Source organism: Centruroides sculpturatus, unplaced genomic scaffold (genome assembly GCF_000671375.1).
Source record: "Centruroides sculpturatus isolate CEXI.00-Female unplaced genomic scaffold, Cexi_2.0 scaffold1045, whole genome shotgun sequence".
Lineage (NCBI taxonomy): Eukaryota > Metazoa > Arthropoda > Arachnida > Scorpiones > Buthidae > Centruroides > Centruroides sculpturatus.
Window position 1 is genome coordinate 121,044 of NW_019385380.1, and position 23,920 is coordinate 144,963.

Below are 23,920 nucleotides of genomic sequence, written 5' to 3' on the forward strand. Positions count from 1 at the left end.
CCTCCGTTCCCATCTCCTTCCTCACAAAGGAACTTACTGCCATCACTATGTCAAGGTGGCAAAACGACTGGGACAGTAGCCACACTGGACGAAATACCCACAACTTCCTCCCAGACGTTAACAATAGGTCCCACCTCACTTACCTGAGTGCGACTCATACTATAACGCAGATTCTCACAGGCCACGGCAATTTCAAGTGCTACCTTCATCGCTTCCTAAAGAAGGGAAATGGACTTTGCGACTGTGAAGTAAAGGAGAGGGATGACCCTTTCCATATCATATTTACTTGTACCAAGTTCAATCAGTATCGTCAACAACTAAGAGACCTGACAACCCAAAAAGGGCACAACTGGCCCTGCCACCTCAGCGCATTCCTCGAGGACAAGGACATATACACCATATTCGTCAAATTTATCAACAACCTAAACTTAGCAGACTATCAAACCCCAACTGCTACCCAAGACAATATGCCAGCTAACTCACTAAATAGGCACAGTCAGACTCCATAACTCCAGGATCCAAGGACAACATCAAGGCTCCATTTTCTTTTAGGACTTAATCAGATACCTACGTATGGGTGTGATTTCTTCCTTGTATCACTCTTCAGCACCCATCATTAGCCTTCAATCGTAAAGTAAGAGCAACCACGGCGCCAATCATCGTTCATGTGAATCATCTTTCTGTCTTCACGTACAAACATTATATATTGCAATTTTGTATTTCTGTGTTTTAATAAACAAATCCCAGCTGGAGCCCCTCCTTCTCTTCCCCCTTCTATTACCATTGCTAATTCTTTCATCCCTCCCCTCCTTCCCTTATCCTACCTCCTTACCTCTCCTTTCTTCCTTTCTCCTTCTAGGGCTATACCTCTGAGTAAGGCCCAACCCCCCTTTTACCAACTGCCTCAAATTAGTACTGTATTGTCTTGCCCCTGTACCTCATACTTTTCCATTAGCATTGGAGTTGTACTGGTCATCCACCTAGCTCCTTTCAGGGGAAATTTTTGAATTGAAATAATGCAACTTCTGGTTTGCATCAGAAGTTCATATTATGGTTAATCAGAGCTTCCTGCCCATAAGCTTGCCATATCTGGTCTCAGTTTTCATCTAACTGCTTTCTTGAGATTATGGAAAAACAGATGGATGACAGTGAAAATTTATGGGTCTACATTTTTTTCAAATTGCAGCACAACAAAATACATGATAAAAAAACTAATATAATTTTCATCAAGAATACAAAAGATATTATCACTTTTATTTTATTATTAAAATATATTTCAAATTAGCACTTAAATATAGAACTGATTATGTATCAACTAGAAAATGTCATATAATAAATGTGTAAACTGTGGCTTAAATTCTTTAAACATATATTTAAATAACAATTGAAATTAAAATGATTATAATCAACATTATTGTAATAAACTAAATGGGCTTATTAATATTGTACTATAAAAATATGAAAATGAGAGTTTATGTGAATAAGCTGATCAATTTATAAATTATGTCAATTTCTAAGATGACTGACTTAATAATTTTATTATTTAATAGTTTCTTATTAAGTGAACTTACCTTAAAGGAAACAGCAAAACATGATAATATGTACGTCTTTCTTTAATAATAAAATAATAAACACATTAAATTAAATAAGGCATTACAAACATAAATATATTTCATTTTAAATATAAATTATTATTCATATTATTATATAAAAGTTATATTAATAAATAAAAATACCTTACTCATTAGTGATATTTTATGTTTAATTTTATATAAATATGTTGAAAACAATGAAAATTAATTTTCAATTATGGTCAAAATAGTTAAAAAGGAATCAAATACTTATAAAAGAAGATGGTATGAACACTTAGAAATAATAAAAACAAAGAGAAAATCATGAATAATAATTTCGGCCAAAAATTATACAAATTGTGGTACACATACTTGACCAAAGGGGACATGGGGGGAGAAGTGTGTAAATGGATAGGGGGAGAGGGTGACGGCTGTTCTGGAATGTACTTCGAATCATCTTGTTACTTTATTCATTTTACAGTGAATCTGCTTATTATTTTGTTTTAACAATGTTTATTTTTACTATTTTACTGTTTTACTAGTACCTTAGTTTATTATTCTGTTTTATTGTATCAGCACTACCCTATTTTATGTATAATTTTTTTTGTTTTATGACGTGTTTAATCTTTTAATGTTCTGAACATCAAATCGACATATTAAATGTAAGTCTACAGCCTTTTTTCATTTGTGTCAATTATGGTACTTTAAAATTGTTAATCTCCTTTTAATTTTGTAGCAAAAAAGCTGATGAGGGACTCCAGGTCTGACATGCATTTTGAAAATAAAACTGTTTTTCTAAGTCTAATTCGTGGTCCTGTGGTGGTGTATAACTCTATCGGTAAAGTAAGGCCAATCTTAGTTCTCACAAGTCATTAAGAAATCTAGACAAGAAGCGTATCATAGTATACATTTATATATTTATGAAGTTTTGATATTATTTGAATTAATTATTTTTTCGTATTTAATATATTATGTCAGACAGTCACACATTATAAATTTTTAAACTTTGGAAACACGAATAGTACAAAACATAAGATACTATAAGTCATTCACTTAGTATCGATAAATTTATAGTAGTATTTCACAAATGCTAATAATGAACAGATCATTTGAATTCACTAACTCAACAGACACATACTCAGCATTTGACTGGCAACAAATTTTGGCTCAGGAGTATATACTAAACATGGGCCCATGTAAATATGCACATTATATATATATATATATACACTAACATATATACTACATATATATATACCATATTTACTCACATATAAGATGACCTCGCATATAGGACAAGGTGTGACTTTAAAGATCAAAGTAAAGAAAATTAGATTTATTAATACTATTCTAATTTTATTTCATTTAATCACAAGTAAAATATCAAATGAATGTAAATGCACACATTGTCCTGCAAAATTACTGGCATTTTAAACTTTAAGGAAAAAACTTGTGAAATCAACAGCATAATTTGTTCACATAAAGCTGAACAACTGGGAACTTTTCTTTGCCAATTCTTAACAGTCGAATCAACTCTCCATTGATTACACTTATTAGTTTCTCTGAATTCTGATTTCTGAATAATCATCTGTTTTCACATGAGAATGGATTAAAACTTATATCATGCTCCCATGTAATTTTGGAATTTTAATCTGAAATTAAATTCAAAAGCTTTGCTTTTCCTATTGCTATTCATCTTTACCCCCAACAATATACAAGAATGATTCAAACAACCCTGAAAAAATACTTATGTTTTTAAATACAAGAGGGTAAGCATCTGGTAAAAAATGCAAATACACTGTTCATAAAAATTATTTGCAAAAATGCAAAGAATCTTTTGCTCACGCATATAGGACTCCTTGGAGAAGCCATGATAAATTAATAAAAACCTCATCTTATATGCGAGTAAATATGGTATATATATATTATATATAAATGGTCCACCACCACTGCATTTGCTTGACTGATACATAATCCTATTAACATGCTGAATTGCTATCAGATCTATCATAGCAAATGTGTTAATAGCAGTTAACTTTCAGCTTTCATTTGAAATCAGTCTATTGAATAATAAATATAACATATACTTCCATATGCAGGCATTATTAGAGTTTAATTTATATTTCTAAATAGAATAGTTTTCAACATTTTCATCAATAAAGATTCTATAATAGGGATTTTTAAATATCAAACGAATGGCTAAATATTATTATTACTTAGAATGTTATTCATTATTATATATGATATTTCTTTTGTTTTTGTTTTCTAGTTTTTTTTTTAGGAATATTATTTAAATTACAGTAAATCTAAAATATAATATATAAAAAGATACAAATAAATTAATGTTTATAATTTTTAAAAATAATATAATTTATATTCAAGTAAATAAATCGAAACTATAAAAAATCTTTATTAATTTAAATTTTTAACATATTTTATTTGGAAGTAATCTAACAATTATCAATGATGAACCAAAAGATAGAGCAACATCAGATACAACTGGCAATAATACATTTATATAATTCATTTTTTAATAAAAATAAGTAATAAAAATTTCATATTATTAATTATTATTTATTTATAAATAAATTTTTTAACTAAAAATATTTTAACATATAAAATATACTTATCTTTTTTTTCTGTTCATTAAAATTATCAATGATGACACCAATGAATAAATTCAGAGTAAAGAATGAGCCAAAAATAATGAAAAATACAAAATACAAATACATATAAATATTATCTTCATCTTTAGGCTGTTGGCCAATTTGCCTAGAATCAATTGCATCGTTCATAATGTCTATCCAACCTTTAAATGTTGCCTTGAAAATAAAAATATTTTCTTATTATCTTTGAAAAAAATAATATGATGATGAAAAATTATATGTAACATTACAATTAACTTATATAAAAATTTTCAGTTAATAATAATAATAATGTTTTTCATAAAATAAAGTATTCTAAATTCTTGACAAGATATGAATAATGATTCCATACAAAATTATTAAATACTAGTTGCTCTATTCCCAGTTACCTTTGAAGTTTATCCCTGATATTTTTCTTTGTTTCAAGGTACTCTGCACATTTTTTGTAATTCAAAATAATTTTTGAAAACATTATTAACTTTATTATTATTTAATCTATATTAAATATTTCAACAAAAAATAATCAACATTAAAAAAGAGTGCAATTTAAAATAATGCAGAACAAATTAACACCATAATATGAATCTTGAAAATATGCAGTTGATACTTAAAAGCTACCATTTGGAGGTCATTCTGTTGTATAAGAATAAAGGATTAACATGTCTTTCAAAAATTTTTTTTTTATGATTTCAGATTTTTCTACTAATGTATTTTACATACTCTTTTGAATTTATCATTTTGGTTTTCTGTAAAAAGTTGCTTCTACTCAAATCAGTCAGTGATGCTAATGAAGCTTTATTATATCAGATTATTAAACACTGTCTATCTTATACATATACAAACAAGGCACTTGCCTAGAGCCTGGTAATTAAAAGAACTGTTCATCTCAAACTGAAAATATTTTCAAATTTTAAATTACAAAGAAATATTTTACATAGTTTATGGGTATCATAATTAATTTCTTCATAATACATTCTGTAACATAAAATATAGCTCTATAGAGTGTAAGAGTATTAGGAAGCATAACATACTGCATCCCAGTAGCCATTAATGAAGTAAGAAAGTAAAAATTAAATCAACTAACTTTGAATCAAAAGTGTACATGTGATGATAATTGAAGCAAAGACAAAAAAGCCATTGTAAGTCATTTTTGCAATAGAGCAATTAAATGCATAAGATTATTCAAAGATGGGAAAATGATGTTCTGTCCATAAGATCCCAGGATCTGGATGGAATGATATCATCATGATGTAAAAGAACATCAAATTCTTAATGTAGAAGTGTCTACCAAGAATTATTTTTTGGATTACAAGGATGCTACACACAGAATTTGAACATCAAGTTCCTTGTAGACACTGTCAAAAACAAAATCTGGAATTTCAATAAGGCAGCTTGATTGAAAATTCAAGTGCATTCAGTAACATATTGTCAAAATGCTCAAGAAAAAGATGGACATCAAATATCAAAAGCAAAAAAACAATCATTTAAGGAATGGAAACAGGACTGTAATTAACATTAACAAAATTTAAAATATTTACTATACTACTTAATATTTACTACTTAAATATTAAATTATAAAATATATATAAAAGATAAATTTAAAACAATGGAGTAGGTTGCATACATATATAAAAAAATATTATTCTACAAATAAACCATTTTTAGAAAGATTTATCAAGTAATGTTATACTCATTCTATTCCAACTTTGAGAGATTTACAAAAAAAAACCAAATAACAATCAAGAATTAAACATTTATTTTACGTTTTTTCTCCTCTTAGAATCCATATGCATTTCATCTCATACTGGCCTCATCAGTGGATACAACCATAGGTTAACAAGAGTTCAATAATAATTGACTATATTGTCCCAGCATGCATATACAACAGCACCCAAATTCAAATTTATTGCATTTGCATAACTCTGTATACAATAATGTTCTATAATGCATCTTTTTACCATATTTTTTCTTTATATAAAATTTTTACATTATTTCTATTAATTTTACATTTAAAAGTATTGCAATGCTGGTGCCAAAGTGATTCATTTTGTTTTAGTCATATTGCCACCTCATGTTCTTTCAGTTGTTTTTCAAGTCTTCTCCCTGTTTCTCCTATGTAGCATTTTGGATTTGAGCACGTACATAATATTTTGTAAATTACACCTGCAACATCCAATTGATTTTCTTGTATATTTTTGTCTTCTTTATTAATAAAATTCATTATATCAATTAATCTATTTTTTGCTTCGCTACTATACAAATCGAAAATTTATTAAAATATTTTATATTTTTCATATAAATTGTTTATATATGAAAACTTTCATTTTTAACATTATATCTATTATTTATATAGTATTCATACCACTTACTTATGAGGTTCTTTGGGTAGTTATTTAGTAAATATTTTTTAAAAAGCTGTCTTTTTTCTGTTTCAATACCTTCTTGTAATGTTCTATTCAGTATTTTCTTTAATTCCATCAGAAAGGTGTTTCTCTTGATTTCTATTGAGCAATATTATTTATAGTTAATTATTTTTTAAATATTGCATGGTTTCTTGTACTTACAAAAGTTTAGTTTTTCTTCTTCTCTTTTTATGGTAATATCAAGATAATTCAGTTCCTGGTTATTTTCATCTTTGTGTGTAAATTGTAGGTTATTATTTAACTTTTTTGCATATTCTTCGACTTCTTTAGCTGTGGTTATTTGTGAATCATATATTATTATGAATTTTATTAATAAAGAAGACCAAAAAATACAAGAAAATCAATTAGAGGTTACAGGTTAATTTACAAAATATTATGTATGTGCCCAAATCCAAAATTCTACATAGGAGAAACAGGGAGAAGACTTGAAAAACAACTGAAAGAACATGAGGTGGCAATATGACTAAAACGAAATGAATCACTTTGGCACCAGCATTGCAATACTTTTAAATGTAAAATTAATAGAAATAATGTAAAAATTTTATATAAAGAAAAAATATGGTAAAAAGATGTATTATAGAACATTATTGTATACAGAGTTAAGCAAATGTAATAAATTTGAATTTGGGTGCTGTTGTAGATGCATGCTGGGACAATATAGTCAATTACAGGTTAACAAAAGTTCAATTCTTGTTAACCTATGATTGTTAACTCTTGTTAACCTATGGTTGACAAGAGTTGTTAATTCTCTTGAACTTTTGTTAACCTATGGTTGTATCCACTGATGAGGCCAGTATGAGATGAAATGCATATGGATTCTAAGAGGAGAAAAAATGTAAAATAAATGTTTAATTCTTGATTGTTATTTGGTTTTCTTTTGTAAATCTTCAAAGTCGGAATAGAACGAGTATAACATTACTTGATAAATCTTTCTAAAAATGGTTTATTTTTAGAATTATATATATTTTTTAATATTAAGTTATAATTAAATATTATCTTGGCTATGATAGCAATTATCATTTATTATCATAATCATAGCAATATTAAACTTTGATAATTTTTTAAAAATCTGTTTAAACAGAAACACATTTTCATTTCAATAACACTTCATTTGCTCAAATATGACATGAGTGTTTTTTGAACAAATTTTTTTCTTAAAATTGATTACACAGATTATTTATATACATACACTCACATATACATTTACACACATTATGCATTTTCTCATTCTGGATGTTTACAATAAGCAAATAGATTTACCCCTACAAAAGCTTTTACCATATCTCCCCCTTCAAACATAATGACTTTGACTTCTTTACATCTATTTATCTTTTAATATGTTCCTTTTTTTTTCTTAAGCTCGTAATATCTCTCTTAAGCTCATATTCATCCATTTGTTCTATCTTTTCTAGGTTTGTCCTCTCATGCTTATTGTTTAAAATATCTGTGTGTACTTTGTCATCTCTCTCTTGCTCATTCTGTCAACATGTCCAAACTAACAAATGCAAATTTACTTTTCACAAACATTTTCCTTTTCACATTGCACTTCTTTAGTGCATTCACATTTCTAACATAATTATATCTCATCACATATACATTTCTCAAATAATGCATCTCACAAGAGGATATAAGTTTCTGTCACTAGGGCCAAACTTAAGCTGATTGGGACTAGATTCTGCACAAGGATTATAACTTCTGCAAAAAGAAAAAGTTTCATTCTAAACAAGAAACTGCCATCCTTTTTTGTGAAAACTATAGTTTTTAGAATTAGTAACATTGTTTAATTGTTGTTTTATTTTTTATTGAGCACAAACCAAATCCCACATTTGCTAAGACCAGGAATGTCTATCATACCAATATCTCACTATCATACAACAATATAAGTATTTAAAAAAAATAAATAAATAAATAAAAACTTGCAAACTGAATGAATTTATAAAATGGATAACACATTTTAATATCCTTTACAAACTATTTGCTAAACTAATGTTTTTCAGCTGGTTTATAGCTTCATCAGATTAAAAAAAAATCCAATATATTTTCAAACACAGGATTTAAGTTCAATCTGATAAAGAGGGAAACTAACTCAAAAAATATTAGTTTAGCAAATAGTTTATGCCAGATAGTAAAAAATGTGTTATTCATTTTATAAGTATCAAACCACTCTTATATATAATCATCTAGTCTTTATGATGAGTTTATGTTCTCTAGCAAGCTATTTACAGTTACTAATTTGCTCTGCATTAGATTAAATGACATTTTCTTTTGTCTTACCATTGATTTATTAAATTTTGTGTTATTTACAATTATTTAATTAATATATATATAAAACTAATATTGTTTATATAAGAAATTATTACAAGCTGCAGCACAGACAAGAGAACACATAATATTGAGATTGTGATGCCAAAGTCAGGAATGGAGCTCTAGTATATTTACATTTACATATCTTTGTCAATTTTTATTTTTATCCTAATATGAAATGATCAAAATAAATTTTTTCATTGTTGACTATATCAAAAACAGATTCCATGTCAAATATGGTTTTTGAATAAAACTATACAAATATTAAGACATCCTGAAATAATTTATATTTATTTAATACTTAAAATCAATTTATATTATACATTATATTATATCCTGTCTATAAATTAGTTTCATTCTTTGTGCTATTCCTTCACAGTTAAAAGTAAATAATTAATAAAAAAATACATAATTCAATAACATGTTTTTATATATGTTAAATGTTTTTAAATATAACAAATTAAGAAATTCATACTTACTACTTGAAAAAGTGCTAAGTAAGCATTTAATACATTATCAAAATTGATGAGAGGATTAAACCAAGTATAATTTCTTTCTACACATGCATCCTTTGTTGGTATAAAGGTCCAATTGAGTTTTTCACCCTCCTCATCCACACATTTATGAAATTTTCCATTAAATAACTGTACACCCATAATTGCAAAAATTAACCAAAAGATGAGGCACACTAATAACACATTAAAGATGGCAGGGATAGCTTGTACAAGTGCATTTACAACAACCTATAAATTTATAGTAATTGAATTCAAATATTAGAATATAATTATTTTAAAATTTTATTCATGTGGATTTAAAATTTAAGATCATCTTTTGATATTTTATAACAAATTTACAGGAATATTAAATTCTGAATTTTACTAGTTAATGAAAAATCCTACTTAATCATTGATTGTTGAATACATATAAATATCAAGTAATGACATTGAAATATACATAAAAGAATTTTTGATTTTATAAGGCATACTTCCATGCTTTTATTTAAGAAAAACTTCAGATAATTTTTTCTAAATGTAGAATTGATATTTGTAGTATTTATAAATGATTAAAGGAGTCACAAACCTGATAGTTGACTAATATTTTGTAATTAGCAACTCACCCTCATTCCTTGGAAGCGTGATAGAGCTCTTAAAGGACGAAGAGCACGAAGAGTACGCATTGTCTTGAAGGCTTGAATGTTTCCACCCCCTACTAATGTAGCTGTGAGATTGACCACTGATACCTAGCAGAGTAAGAAGTTATGTTGAATTTTATTGTTTACTTACATATGGGCCATAGGGATGGAGAGGTAGGCATCATAATGGAGCAGGTCAGGTTAGGTTAGATGAGGGAAGGTTGCTGATATGATTCCCCCATTTTTGATTAAATAAATGAATTCTTAAACTTCATTGTAAATTACCAAAAATGATTTTCAAATCAGATTAATAAGTAATGATAAAATTTTATATAAAAATTTATACCAAATATAATAAAATATATATTAATCTGATTATCCAATTTTGGCAAAATACATTTTCTATTTTCTTCAGTTTCCTTAACTGCTTTTCTTTTTTTGCATTTGATGATGTATTTCTGTCTGTACTATACAAACATGAACATGTCACACACACATACATAAACAAACATGTCAACACCATACAAAACCACCTTTGATATTAGTGATATTAGTGATATTAAAGAGGTTAATGTGTATTTGGGAAGCTTACACTGCAAGCACAATTGCTGAACAACAAGCAACATATAAGCACAAAGCAAAACAGAAATGCTTTTGGCAATTCTGTATTCCCAGATTACACATACCTCTAAAATAAATTCATCACTAATACCCTTTACTTACTCTCATTCCCTCCAGTCGAGATAATGCACGGAGGGGACGTAAGGCTCTCAGGGTTCGCATAGTTTTAAAGGCAGGTATGTTGCCAAATCCCATAAAACCAACAGCCAGGTTAAACAGGGAAACCTAAGGTAGTATCAGGTCATCAGGGTGAAAATGATGAGGTTGATGGGAGGGGCAAAGCCCAAACACAAGAAGATTGCATGAAGGAAAGAAAAAAATGTGGGTAATTAGTTTAAAACTAATATTATGAGGAATTATACTACAAGGTAGACAGGTAAAAATCAGGATTATATAAAATGGAATTTTATTCGAATATATATATCTACAAGAAAATTATTTCCACCAGAATACAAAATAAGTTATATATTTAATCTATAATACTTAGTTATAATCCCATTATCTGAATAATGATATGAATAGAATATCAAAACAAAACTAATAAGTAAATTTATTAGTTTTGTTATTTATTTAATAAATATTTATGAAAATCATATTCCAAATTATATTTACCAATCATATATCAGATAGTCCAAAAAATACAAAATAATTATTAATTTATTATATTAAACCTGCTTCTTAAATTTCAACAAAAAAGTTTTTTCATTGAGAATACACCAAATAGTAACTGCAACATTACAGTTTACGGAAACAGCTTAGCAAAAACAAAATCTGTACAGCTGTTGCTTTTGCAAAACCGTTTCTATAAAAAATTATCTCAAAGTTTAATAAAAAGGATTAAATTTTCTGTAATGAATAATAAATATGCATCTAATAATTTTTTTAATCTGAATTTTAATTCTTAATTTAGCTAATTTGTTGGTGTGTTATCTATCCTATCCCAACTCAAGCACATTAATTTAAATTTCTCTCTATCAAGAAATTTTAAAACTATTATACTATTATAAACTATTATTTCTTTATGTATATACAAATATACATCTTTTCTGTTCTAGAAACACTTTTTTACTGCAACTAACATTTTTAACCTCATTCATAAACCTTCTTCAGGTTCACAAAACAAAATGAAGTATTCCTTTAACAAACATTCAAAGGTATATATTACAGAATGAATGTACAAATTTTAAAATCTTTTGAATTTCATTTAAATATATATCCCATCAAAAAAGTGAATAAAATAAAATTACAAATAGAAGTAGTAGATGTGTGAATTTTCTTATTTATTTGTATTTTTTGTTATTTGTATATTTTTCTTCTATTTGTAATTTTATTTTATTATCCTTTCATGAAATAGAGATTAAGTATAATTTGAAATTTTAAAAGTCTGTAGATTTGTTTTAAAATATACCAGCTGGTNACTTCCCTAAATTCATAATTATACTGATAACTACAAGTACAAATTTAATTATAAAATTATGGATTTTATAAACCTTTTCATGAAGTGTTTAATCTTTATATGTTTAATTTGAAATTTCAGAATTAAGTTATAAAATATGACCTTGTTTGACTCAGGGTTATATTAGCAGATAATACATAAAATAATATATGTATAGATTTTTACTTCATTCCAAGTGCTGTAGTCCTAGATAATTGTCTAACCACTTATGCAACCATTTACAATTAACAGAAAGATGTTAAAATCTGTTTAAAAACATTTTACTTATGTCTTTTCTATAATGAATATCATTTTAGCCCATAGATGGCAAACCTTTGAGTCAGTGTACTATATGGTAGGCATATTTATCTTTAAAAGTGTTTGTACATACCAAAGATTTAGACTCTGAATAAGAATATTTAAAAAGCAAAATGAATATGCTTTAATTAGAATAAATGTAAAGAAGCTGATTGGGTGATAAACCAAAAGAATGATTGAGAAAGGCAAGTGATAAACCGAAATCATACAATACATCACATGCCAGATGATTTCTCCTGACATGCCGCTTTGGGCATGCATGCCATAGGTTCGCCACCCGTTTTAGTCTAATGTTTGTAACTGTATAACGAGTTCTCTGTATTGGAATGTCAAAGCTAGAAAACCATGATTTCTTGATTTAAGATGGGTTATCCTTTTTNAATAAGAATATTTAAAAAGCAAAATGAATATGCTTTAATTAGAATAAATGTAAAGAAGCTGATTGGGTGATAAACCAAAAGAATGATTGAGAAAGGCAAGTGATAAACCGAAATCATACAATACATCACATGCCAGATGATTTCTCCTGACATGCCGCTTTGGGCATGCATGCCATAGGTTCGCCACCCGTTTTAGTCTAATGTTTGTAACTGTATAACGAGTTCTCTGTATTGGAATGTCAAAGCTAGAAAACCATGATTTCTTGATTTAAGATGGGTTAGCCTTTTTGCTGTCTGTGAAAACATAAACCTGCATATCGTTGGTGCACAAGAATAGTGACACAACTCAAAAAAATAGATCTTCCAGAACAGCCATTTAAAAGTTTCTTGTTTCCTGCAAGGTTTTGTCATGATCTCGGATTTTTAAAATTTTCAAATCTTTTTTTGGAAATAAATATTAGTGTTTGTTCTTCCACATAAAAATATCGGGATTTTGCTATACATTTCTACAATAAACTTGAAATTGGAAATTTTTGAGTTGTGTCACTATTCTTGTACCCCAACGATATATAATATAAATCCTGCATAAAACAAAATCCTACTGTACATGTTACATTTTTACTTTTACAGATTTTCTGTTTTTTCTGTTTGAAAGTAATAATCTTGTTTCTTTTATTAGATCAGAGGGTGTTTGAAGAAACATAATTTTTCATCTAATGTTAAACTTTTTCATAAATTACCTCGTAGACTTGTCTTTCCTTTAAGAGAGTTGGTTGGAGAATCTATTCTTCATGCTGGGTAAGTTGTTATTTTTATATTTATGAATATATAACATACAAGGTCTGTTCAAAAAGTATCTGACCTTTGGTCGGCAAAAATAAATTTATTGACTTTGCGGTACAAAACCCTAATTCCCTTCAAAGTAGTCTCCTTGGTAATGTATACACTTCTCCCAGCATTCCTGCCATTGCTGGAAACACTGCGTCTTTTGGAACGCATCTTTTGGAATGGCCATCAGCCGGTCCGTCGGATTCCGCATGATGTCTTCTCTCGACTAAATTCGGGTTCCTTTTAGCGGCATTTTCAGCTTTGGAAATAGCCAAAGGTCACACGGAGCCATGTGGAGAGAGTACGGAGNAATTTTCTTATTTATTTGTATTTTTTGTTATTTGTATATTTTTCTTCTATTTGTAATTTTATTTTATTATCCTTTCATGAAATAGAGATTAAGTATAATTTGAAATTTTAAAAGTCTGTAGATTTGTTTTAAAATATACCAGCTGGTTATAAAATAAGTATCTCTATTTGGAGCTGTCAGTAGCTCAATGGAATAACCCAAATAAACACCAAAATTAGTACACTTACTATTTAAGAAGGAAGAAAAATGGAACAAGAATGAGCAATTATTTATTATGACAGCATCACAATGCCAGGCTGCAATTTTTAATCATATTTTTAATTTATTTAATTTAAAATATATGATCTTCACCTCAAATCACTATTAGTGTTTTGCCCCTGTACATCATATGTTTCCTTTAAGATTAGAGTCATGCCAGTCATCTATTAACTGCTTTCAGAGGAAAGTTTTAAATTGAAATAATGTAACTTTCGGTTTGCATCAGACATTTGTATATAGTTATTTAGGGCCTCTAGTCCCTAAGATTTCTATAGCTGGTCTCAGATTTCACCTACATACAGTGGAACCCCGGTTAACAAACGTAATCCATTCCACAAGTCCGTTCATTAACCGAAGCAATTTTTCCCATAGAAATTAATGCAAATACAATTAATCCGTTCTAGTTTCTACAGAGCTTAATGCTTGGAAGAGGAATCCTCCTACACAAAAATATTGAGCAGCACTGCATCAGGAGTTTCTTCGAGTCGAGGTCTAAAGTTGATTGTCTTACTCTCTTAATCAAAATTTTTCTAAAATGCACTAGCACAGTGTTGTTCATTAAATTAATGATCCTATTAGCCACAACTTTGTTAGGATGGTGCTTCTCGATAAATTCCTGCACATCATTCCATTTTCTGCAAATTTCCTTCATCTCAGCACTGGTGATTTCTTCCCTAGCCTCTTCCTCTGACGAATGCTCTTCTTGTAAGACTTTCAACTGTTCTTCCTGCATGGCAACCAGCTCTTCTGTCATTAATTCATCTTTCAGCAACTCCTCCACATCTGCATAATCTACCTCTACTCTCAAACTCTTGCCAATGGACACAATTTTATGCACTACATCAGAAGAGCTCTCTTCTTCAAATTCTTGAAAGTTTCGCTCTGGGACACAAGTTGGCCAAAGTTTCCTCCAGGATGATTGTAAAGTGTGGTGAGAGACCTCACTCCAGGCTTTGTCAGTAAGGTTGATACAATGCAGGATGTTAAAATGCTCCTTCCAAAAAGCTCTGAGAGTTAAGTTGGTATCATTGGTAACCTGAAAACACATGGTAAACAGTACCTTGGTATACAGCTTTTTAAAATTGAAAATCACTTGCTGATCCATTAGTTGCAGTAATAGAGTTGTGTTGGTTTGAAGGAATTTGACCTAAATGAAGTCATGTTCACTATCCAAATTGTCCTCCAAATTTGGTGGATGTGCTGGAGCATTATCCATTAAGAGAAGACATCTAAGAGGAAGATCCATTTCCTGAAGATAATTTTTAACAGTAGGATCAAACACTTCTGTGAGCCAATCCATGAATAAAGTCCGAGTTGCCCAGCCTTACTATTTGCCTTCCATTATACAGGCAGTTTGGACTTTATCACATTTTTGCTCTTAAAGGCATGGAGATTTTCAGCATTGTAGACTAAAAGTGGCTTAATTTTGAGGTCACCACTTGCATTAGTGCAAAATAAAAGAGTGAGTCTATCCTTCATGGGCTTGTGCCCAGGAAGTGCTTTCTCTTCTTGGGTTATGTACGTTTGTCTAGGCATTCTTTTCCAAAAAAGACCGGTCTCATTGCAATTAAACACTTGATTCCAGACGTATCCTTCACTTTTTACACACTCTGCGAATTCATCTACAAATGCTTTTGCTGCTTTTTCATCTGACCTCGAAGCCTCCCCGTGTCTTATGACACTGTGAATGCCAGTTTGTTGACGAAACCTATCAAACCACCCTCAGCTTGCTTTAAAGTCCTGCCTGTCTGCACTTATACCGGGTGTCTGGGTCAACAAGTCATTGTATAAATTTTTAGCCTTTCCACAAATTATAGCTTCACTAACACTGTCTCCAGTAAGTTGCTTTTCATTGATCCATATTAGCAATAGTTTTTCAACTTCATCTAAAACTTTAAATCTTTGTTTCAATATTACATTCACTCCTTTAGCCACTTCGGCAGCCTTAAATGCTTTTTTGTTTTTAATAATTGTAGATATAGTCGATTTTGCCACATTATATTCTTTAGCGATGTCAGAAACATGAATGCCATTCTCGTATTTTGCAATAATTTCTTTCTCTGATGTCACACTAAAACGTTTTCTATTTCCACTGTCACTTTTCTCTTTCTTCAGTGCCATATTGATTAAATATACAGTACAGTAATACCTCAACTTATGCTATCCCGACTTATGTGGACCCAGAGTTACGCGATTTTCAAATCTCGTTGATTCGTCTTTTGTTTGAGTGCCATGCAACTCTTGATTACTCACCCCCCACACTATTGTTCAGCTTACATGTTTGGATGTGTTGCACGGAATCGACACATAGCTACAATTTATTTTGTGTTATTTATTTCTGTGTTTGTTATATCTACGGAGACTTGAGAAACTCTATGTGGTGATTTCTTGTAACCGTAAATGAATCAAAAGACGAGATAAGATTAACAAGAACATTTATTAGCTCACATACATCCGACTTGGATTTTACACAAATTGGGAAATTATACCCAGACTTACATGAATTCAACTTATGCGGTTATCGCTCGGTTCCACCTATTGCATAAGTTTGGAGTATTACTGTATAAATAACAAAACTAAAAAACAAAGTTTAGCACACTCGAAAAAGCAATGCTTACCTTGTGCACGCCTAAGAGTAACTGAAATTTGTGAGGTTCCAGAACGGCTGGAAACTATAATTTAATATCCACATGTTAAAAGTGAAAACAATATTGTAGTTGTCAAAACAAATGTGATGCGAAAACAAATGATGTAATGGATCAGGTGGATCAGGTAGAATGTCTGCGGGGAAGATGAAACTCTGACAAAAGTGGTCATAAACAGTTGATCTAGGTTAAATTTTTGGAAAGGGGAAACGATTTGACGGGTATAAAAACATTGTGTACAATCATTAAAGTTCTAAAATGACAGATAGCAGAAACAATAGGCTAAATTATGAGTGAAAGGCTTATAGGTTTATCAACAATCTCCGATCAGAGTCGATGAACAGGTGTCAAATAAACACCTCGGAACAAACCTTTCTTGTGACCTGATCTGGTTTTGGTTTTCACCTGGAGACAAAGAAGAAAACAATCGGGAAGCGAGGAATGGGACGCAGGACTAATCGTAAGGTGAGATTAAAGGAAGAAATACTATAAAAACCCTGAATCTCAAGGTCAAAACGCAGTTTTCCTAAAAATTCTATGGCAATTAATCTGTATCGTCTTCATCTGGATTAAGCTTGAAGTTGTGCCTGCTAAAATTTGTGTTGTGTCTTGTGGACCACTCCAGTCGTTGCAGCTCTGTCACCTACCATCGCTTCTGTGACCAAGCGAACCCATCTCGTCTTCTCTGGGGCTACGACTGATCAGCTTGCACTATCGTAGGACCAGCGATACGCCACTCCTCAGTGCCAGGAGAAAATACTGTAGATAAGCCATTTCCAACCATCTCAAATATATAAGCATCTTCCTGTTCTAATAAACAATTTTCACTATAAAATACTTGTCATCTGTGTCTCCTCCGCCACCACCAACGTACAAATGGACCCTAGACCATCACCGACACACGATTAACTGATTCCACCTAAAAGTCAGCAAGCTTACAAATTTGACACAAAAAGCCGTTAAGTTTGTTATCCAAGACAAAATTTTTGCAAAATAAAAGTTTGTTAACCAATTTGGTCATTAACCAGGACATTTGTTAATTAACTGGGGTTCTACTGTAACTCCATTCTCAAGATTAAGGAAAGACAGATGCCAAATGACAGTGGGAATTTATAGATCAATAATCTTTTCAAATTGCAGCCCAAAAAAAAGTTAAAAAAAAGTGCTGATAGAGGGTGCTGTGAAGTTTGAAATATAATGTGTAATATAAGAAAAAGAATTAAGGTGCAAAAACTGATGGCACATTTATTGGAAAATGCGCAATTGGACATATGGAACCTGAACTTTTGTTGATGTGACAGCATAAGAACATTAACTGTGACATTTTCCAATAAATGTGCTGTCAGTTTGTAAAGAACCAAGTCCGAGCATTATTTTTAGTTACTTTTATTTTTGCTTTTATTCTATTTTTGTTTGGGGCTTATGTTTTGTTAGGACGAAGGTTTCCTCACCACTCACCTTAGAAACTTAAAAATAGAAGAAAGAGAACCAACTCACTGACAGAAAAACAACACCGTAGAAAAACTCGCGCACACTTGCACTCCCGAGTGGAAAAAAGTAAGTCCACACCGACAAAGACAGGGGGAGACCCCACAAAAGCACAACTAAGGAACTTGCTGAACCTTATAGAATTGTTTAGTCGCTGCTTGACCGAAGTCTATCAAGCTGAGACAAAAAGAACGTATGTAGCCGGCTTACAAAATATATTGCTTTATTCAACACGGGTTTCGAGTTTACAACCGAGAGCTCGTACAAACTCTCAACAAAACCTACGTTACAATACCACGTGTCCGAATACAAAACACTTAACCCCTTCACTCTCCCTTTTCAATTATTTTAGCATACACAGGCCGGACCTGTTACATTAACACGCGAAGAACAAATCCTTTTATCAGAATACTCACTAGGAGAATCCGGTACTTGAAAAACGGTCAGGTGTTGGACCAAAGTCTCTTCCTGTTCGGGAAATATATGTCCCCGTCGATGTATCGGGTAATATAGCTTCGTATATTGTAAAGTTCACTCGGTCCCCTTTTCGCACAACACGGATGCACTTGGATTTTGTCCCCTTCTACTCGGTAAGTCTCTCCTTCTCTCAATGTCGTTGTATAACTTCTTTACCGTCGACGATCTACCACAGACGACAGGAACAAGAACCCAAAAACTCCCCGGCGTCACATATGTCTCTGCTATATATACCCCTGGGTTTCCAAACCCACCTGACCTCTTCGTTGGCCAATCACAAAGGTCCAGGTTCAACAAAGGGACATGGGTAGAGATTAAGGGGTACACGTGTCTCACAAACACAAAGAAGAACAAAAAAAAAAAACGACACAATTGAAATAAGTAAAAATAAAACCTAGTACAATGGTAATAACTATGCAAATCATATTTATATACAATAATAAGCATAACAGTAAGTTGCGGAGCACTACAGAATAAAACATCCCGAAAATTGTCAAAAAGAATAATGTAAAAGGTTAGCGAGTATTGTCAGAAAATAGACTGCCAGGCAAACAGGAAAAGTTTATTGTTAGCAATAAGTATGCAAATGAGGGGAGTGATCTCATTCAGAATTGTGACATCACCTCACAGTATAAAGACTGAACCTCAAGTGAAGATGCCGAGGTGAGCTTCTGTTAGCAACGAGCGTGGTGAGCTTTGTAGCAGCAAACAAGAGAGAAGTGTCCGATAGGATAAATTAGTTCCAAGGTGATTTTGAAGTTATTCGATTGGTGGATCAAAGGTTAGAGAAAGTCTTGAGAGTTGAGGAAAAAGGTTCCTAGTATATTGAGGTGACGATTAGGATCTTTAATTTGTAAGAACTATTGTACATAAGTTAATTCTTTGAAATTTTGTCAAATTCCAAAGGGAAATAGAGATAAGTTAGAAAATAGATTGATTTGAGTTTTGTCAGGTTGATTCTTATTGATTTACATTGAATAAATTGTTATTTGATTTTTACTAAAGTTTGTATATAGTTATTACTAGAAATTTTATTAAATATTGGATTGTTTTTTTTTTTTTTTTACAAACTTTGTCATTATTTAATTCGGTGCACGCTTAAGTCCAGGCCTGGCACATTAACGCAAATCCGCGTAAAGTACCCGTTAGGGAACAGATATTTCCGGCACACAGTCGTGTTGATAATCGTTGGAAAAGTCAGAAAAATAATATAGTATTTTACAAGTTTTTGCACCTTAATTCTTTCTTCTTGTATTACACATTACATTTCAAACTTTACAGCACCTTTTATCAGCATTTTTTAAAACTATTTTTGTTTCTTGTTCCATTCTTCTTCCCCCTTAAACATAAGTGTATTTTGATCTCATTTAGGTTATTCCTTTAATGTACTGACAGCTCCAAATAGAGATACTTATTTTATAAACACCCAATACTTATATTCAAATGTGCTATATAAATATTCTATTTTGGTTTGTGAACCTTTTTTTGAAAAAGGCATATAAATGAGACCAGAATCATTAATTGCAGTAAAAAAGTGTTGCTGGAAGAAAAAAGATGTTTGTTTATATATACTAAACTTTATATTTGCAAAATCAAAATTCCATGATCCTAGTAAAGTACGCACATTATATATGGTTGTTTTTGATCCAATAGTTCATTTTATACAGGGCTCTAAATATATGTTTAAATTAATTATAACAACCCTGTATATGTTGTAAATAAAAACTAAGTTTTCTTGAATATTTAATAAATATGATTAATATATTTAAAAAGGACATTGCATTACTGCCATAAAGTGTGAAAAACACAAACATAAATGTGAATTGAACTGCAAATGAAAAAAATCAAAACTGTGTTTTTAAAGTAAAAATGTTTCAATTAACATTGAGATAATCAAATTTCAAACACTTTCAGCCTTTTTAAAAATCCAAAAATACTTGCTGCTAATAAATTTTTAACTGGTTGGTAAAGATTTTGTTATATGATTCTGTTATTTATTTATTTGGTTCAAAATTCTCTCTATATCTTTGAAAAACTATTATCACTAAAATAAAATCTGTTAATAAAATATTTAATAATTGATGGCTCTTCTAGACAACTTCTTTTATTGAGTGCTGATGCCTCTCCAGTTACCATATTTTCTGTAAAAATTCCATAAATTATTTCTGTTTTTCATTTATAATGGTATAAATATTTTAAATTACAGTTTCCATATGGATTTAATTTAACCTTCATATAAGTAATTTTTCTTACCAAATTACGATAATCATAGAAAGTAACAAAGTTTATTTCTGTCTAGTAGATAAATATAAAAGTATTCTGAATCAGGATTCTGACTTATTATTAACTTTTATTACCATACATTTATATTTTCATTATAATAATTATAATTTCATCATTTACCTGTTTTCAATATACTAACATTTTATTATAAATATTTGATATTTAATTTCATTGAAATTCATCAAGCAGATTTGATATAATGTATAGTAAAAAATATTTACTTAATATAAATGAAAATTAAAACAATTTTTCCACCAATTCGCATGGAAATTTCCAATAAAACCAATGAATGAAAACTTAGCAGTCCTGTTAATTCCAAATTAAAATTATTATATACATATAGAAGTGCAAATTCTGACAAATGAAGCCAATCTTAACCAATCAGAATTTCGATTAACTCATATGGACAAATATACAAACCAAATGAATTTTAGAGAATAATCTACTTCTTAAAATCTAGTATATTGATAAATTTGATTTATACCTAAAAACATTTTAAACTCATCCAAATTTTGACATGCATTTAATGTATATAAATTATTGAAAATAAAATGCAATCTGTGTCGGTACTTCTGATGCAAACCAATTTGACCCACTAGAGGGATCTTCCCAATAACCAAAATATATTTTTTGTCTTCACTTGTTCCTTTGTTCAGACTACTATCTGTCGACACGTATGGACATTTGTCCTACTATTACGTAAAGACTCATTTGTACATTAATTCCTTAATTAAATGAAGATACCTTAACCAATACAATGTGTTTTGTCTGTGTGTCTCCATGCTGATTCTGGATTAACAACAATCTGATATTTGAAATATTGATAACCCTAGAAAGATGCCTTCTACAGAATCTTTAAAAGGATAGGGCTTAAAAACAAACTATTTTTTCATAATATAATTTATTAATTTTTACAATATAGGTAGGTATGTAGAGTGACAAAACACTGTAGACTAAAGAGAACATGAACTGATATGAAATAAATAAAATTATATACAATATACTGTTTAATTTTAATTTGGCTGCAATTTAAAAAAATTGTAGACATATAAATTACCACTGTCATCCAACCATCCTTCCTTAATCTCAAGAACAGAGTTACATAGATGAAAGCTGAGAGCAAATATGGAAAGAGTATACATATAGGCAGGAGGCCCTGATTAATTTTATTTGATTTTTTTTAATTCTTTCCAAACAGGAGGGGGTTAAACTCTCAAAACCCTTCATATATGCATGTCCTTGTCTAGATATATCTAATTCTCTGACATTGGTGTGAATGAAAAATGTGAAATTGACCATTATGATTATCATATTTTAAATTTAACTCAAACATTTTTGGAAAAATAAAAATATATTTATGGATCATAATTATGGATTATATTTATTATGAATTGTATTTATCAGTATCTTATTGGGCTGCAAGTTGAAAAAACTGTAGACCTATAAATCCCCACTGTTGTCCATCTGTCTGTTTCTCCTTTCTTAATCTCAAGAACAGAGTTGGATCGATGAAAGGTGAGACCAGATATGGATAGCTTAGAGGCAGCAGGCTATGATGAACTATTGATATATACAAACTTCTGATGCAAACTGGAAGTCATGTTATTTCAATTCAAAAATTCCCCTGAAAGGAGTTAGATAGATGGCTGGCATGAGTGTATTGCTAATAGGAAATGTATGATGTACAGGGGCAAGACTACTAATTTGAGGTGGAGAGCATATATTTTAAATAAAATAAATTAAAAATATGATCAAAAATTGCAGCCTGGCATTGTAATGATGTCATAATAAATATTTACTCGTTACTATTATTTCACTCTACTTTTCTTATACTAAAATTCATAAAAGAAAGTTTAATTAAAGCAATAATACATATTACAAAATGATTTGTTTCTGTTACCTTTTATCATTTAACCTCAATGTGAGATAAATCATACATATTACTGTGTTTCCCCGAAAATAAGACAGTGTCTTATATTAATTTTTGCTCTGAAAGATGCGCTAGGTCTTATTTTCAGGGGATGTCTTATTTTTTCCATGAAGAAGAATTCACAATTTATTATTGAACAAAAAAATTCCTAAGTTGAACTTAGATGAGAGTGACATATATCCGGTCATGTCAAACTGAACTTAAATAAAACCGAAGTGAATTTACGAAGTTTCCATGCTGGAGTGGACTTCCCACTCTCGCTTCAACTTAAACTTTTTATAGCGTAGACATCAGGCTCGATGACCAATTAGTGCTTACTGAACCATAGCACTATGCAAATGTGATGTGGTGTGATTCCTGGCCGACCAATTAGCCATCACCAGCCGTAACGTTACGCAAATCTGATACCCAATCCATAGTTTTATGCAAATCATGCCGTGTGGCGTGAATGTCTGCTGACCAATCAGTGGCTATACTTTCAAAAAGCCAACGGCCACTTTCAACCATCTGTCGATGACCGTTATGAGTAAAAAAAACTTTGCTAGGTCTTACTTTCGGGGGAGGCCTTATATTTAGCAATTCAGCAAAACCTATGCTATGTTTTATTTTCGGGGAAACACGGTAAAATGTAACTATAACAATACACATTTTTATTCTTCTATTGTACATATATCAACTATATAATAAATGATATAAAAATTGTTGTTCTTATATATGAGTAAATTCACTTATTATTCTCAAGAGCTTAAAATTGATATACTGTATAAATACTAGTAGCCCGGGACGCCCCCTAGTGGGCGTTGTTTACAAATTTCCATGAAGCATGGTTCCTTTGACTTTTTTTGTTCCTATCAATATGCTATACAGCTCTG

The 23,920-nt window shown here is 30.2% G+C and overlaps 3 protein-coding genes across 3 annotated transcripts in view; 1 reads left to right on the top strand and 2 right to left on the bottom strand.

Moving 5' to 3' along the window:
- LOC111638342 (sodium channel protein para-like) overlaps window positions 1-11,202 on the bottom strand; it is a 43,437-nt gene extending 32,235 nt beyond the window's left edge. Inside the window, exons 1-3 of the mRNA XM_023384039.1 lie at window positions 10,799-11,202; window positions 9,423-9,686; window positions 4,202-4,393 (exon numbers count right to left, since the gene is read on the bottom strand). Of these exons, the coding sequence (XP_023239807.1) occupies window positions 4,202-4,393; window positions 9,423-9,686; window positions 10,799-10,891 (549 nt within the window). The 5' untranslated portion in view covers window positions 10,892-11,202. The remainder of the gene's footprint in view (window positions 1-4,201; window positions 4,394-9,422; window positions 9,687-10,798) is intronic.
- A 2,297-nt stretch (window positions 11,203-13,499) lies between these two features.
- The window catches only part of LOC111638347, a 38,228-nt gene continuing 27,807 nt past the window's right edge, over window positions 13,500-23,920 (top strand). The window contains exon 1 of the mRNA XM_023384043.1: window positions 13,500-13,627. The gene's annotated coding sequence lies outside the window, so the exon portion shown is untranslated. The remainder of the gene's footprint in view (window positions 13,628-23,920) is intronic.
- On the bottom strand, window positions 15,066-16,529 carry LOC111638349 (major centromere autoantigen B-like). The gene has a single exon (XM_023384045.1). It carries the CDS (start codon window positions 16,344-16,346, stop codon window positions 15,948-15,950), a length of 399 nt encoding a protein of 132 aa, XP_023239813.1. The 5' UTR covers window positions 16,347-16,529; the 3' UTR covers window positions 15,066-15,947.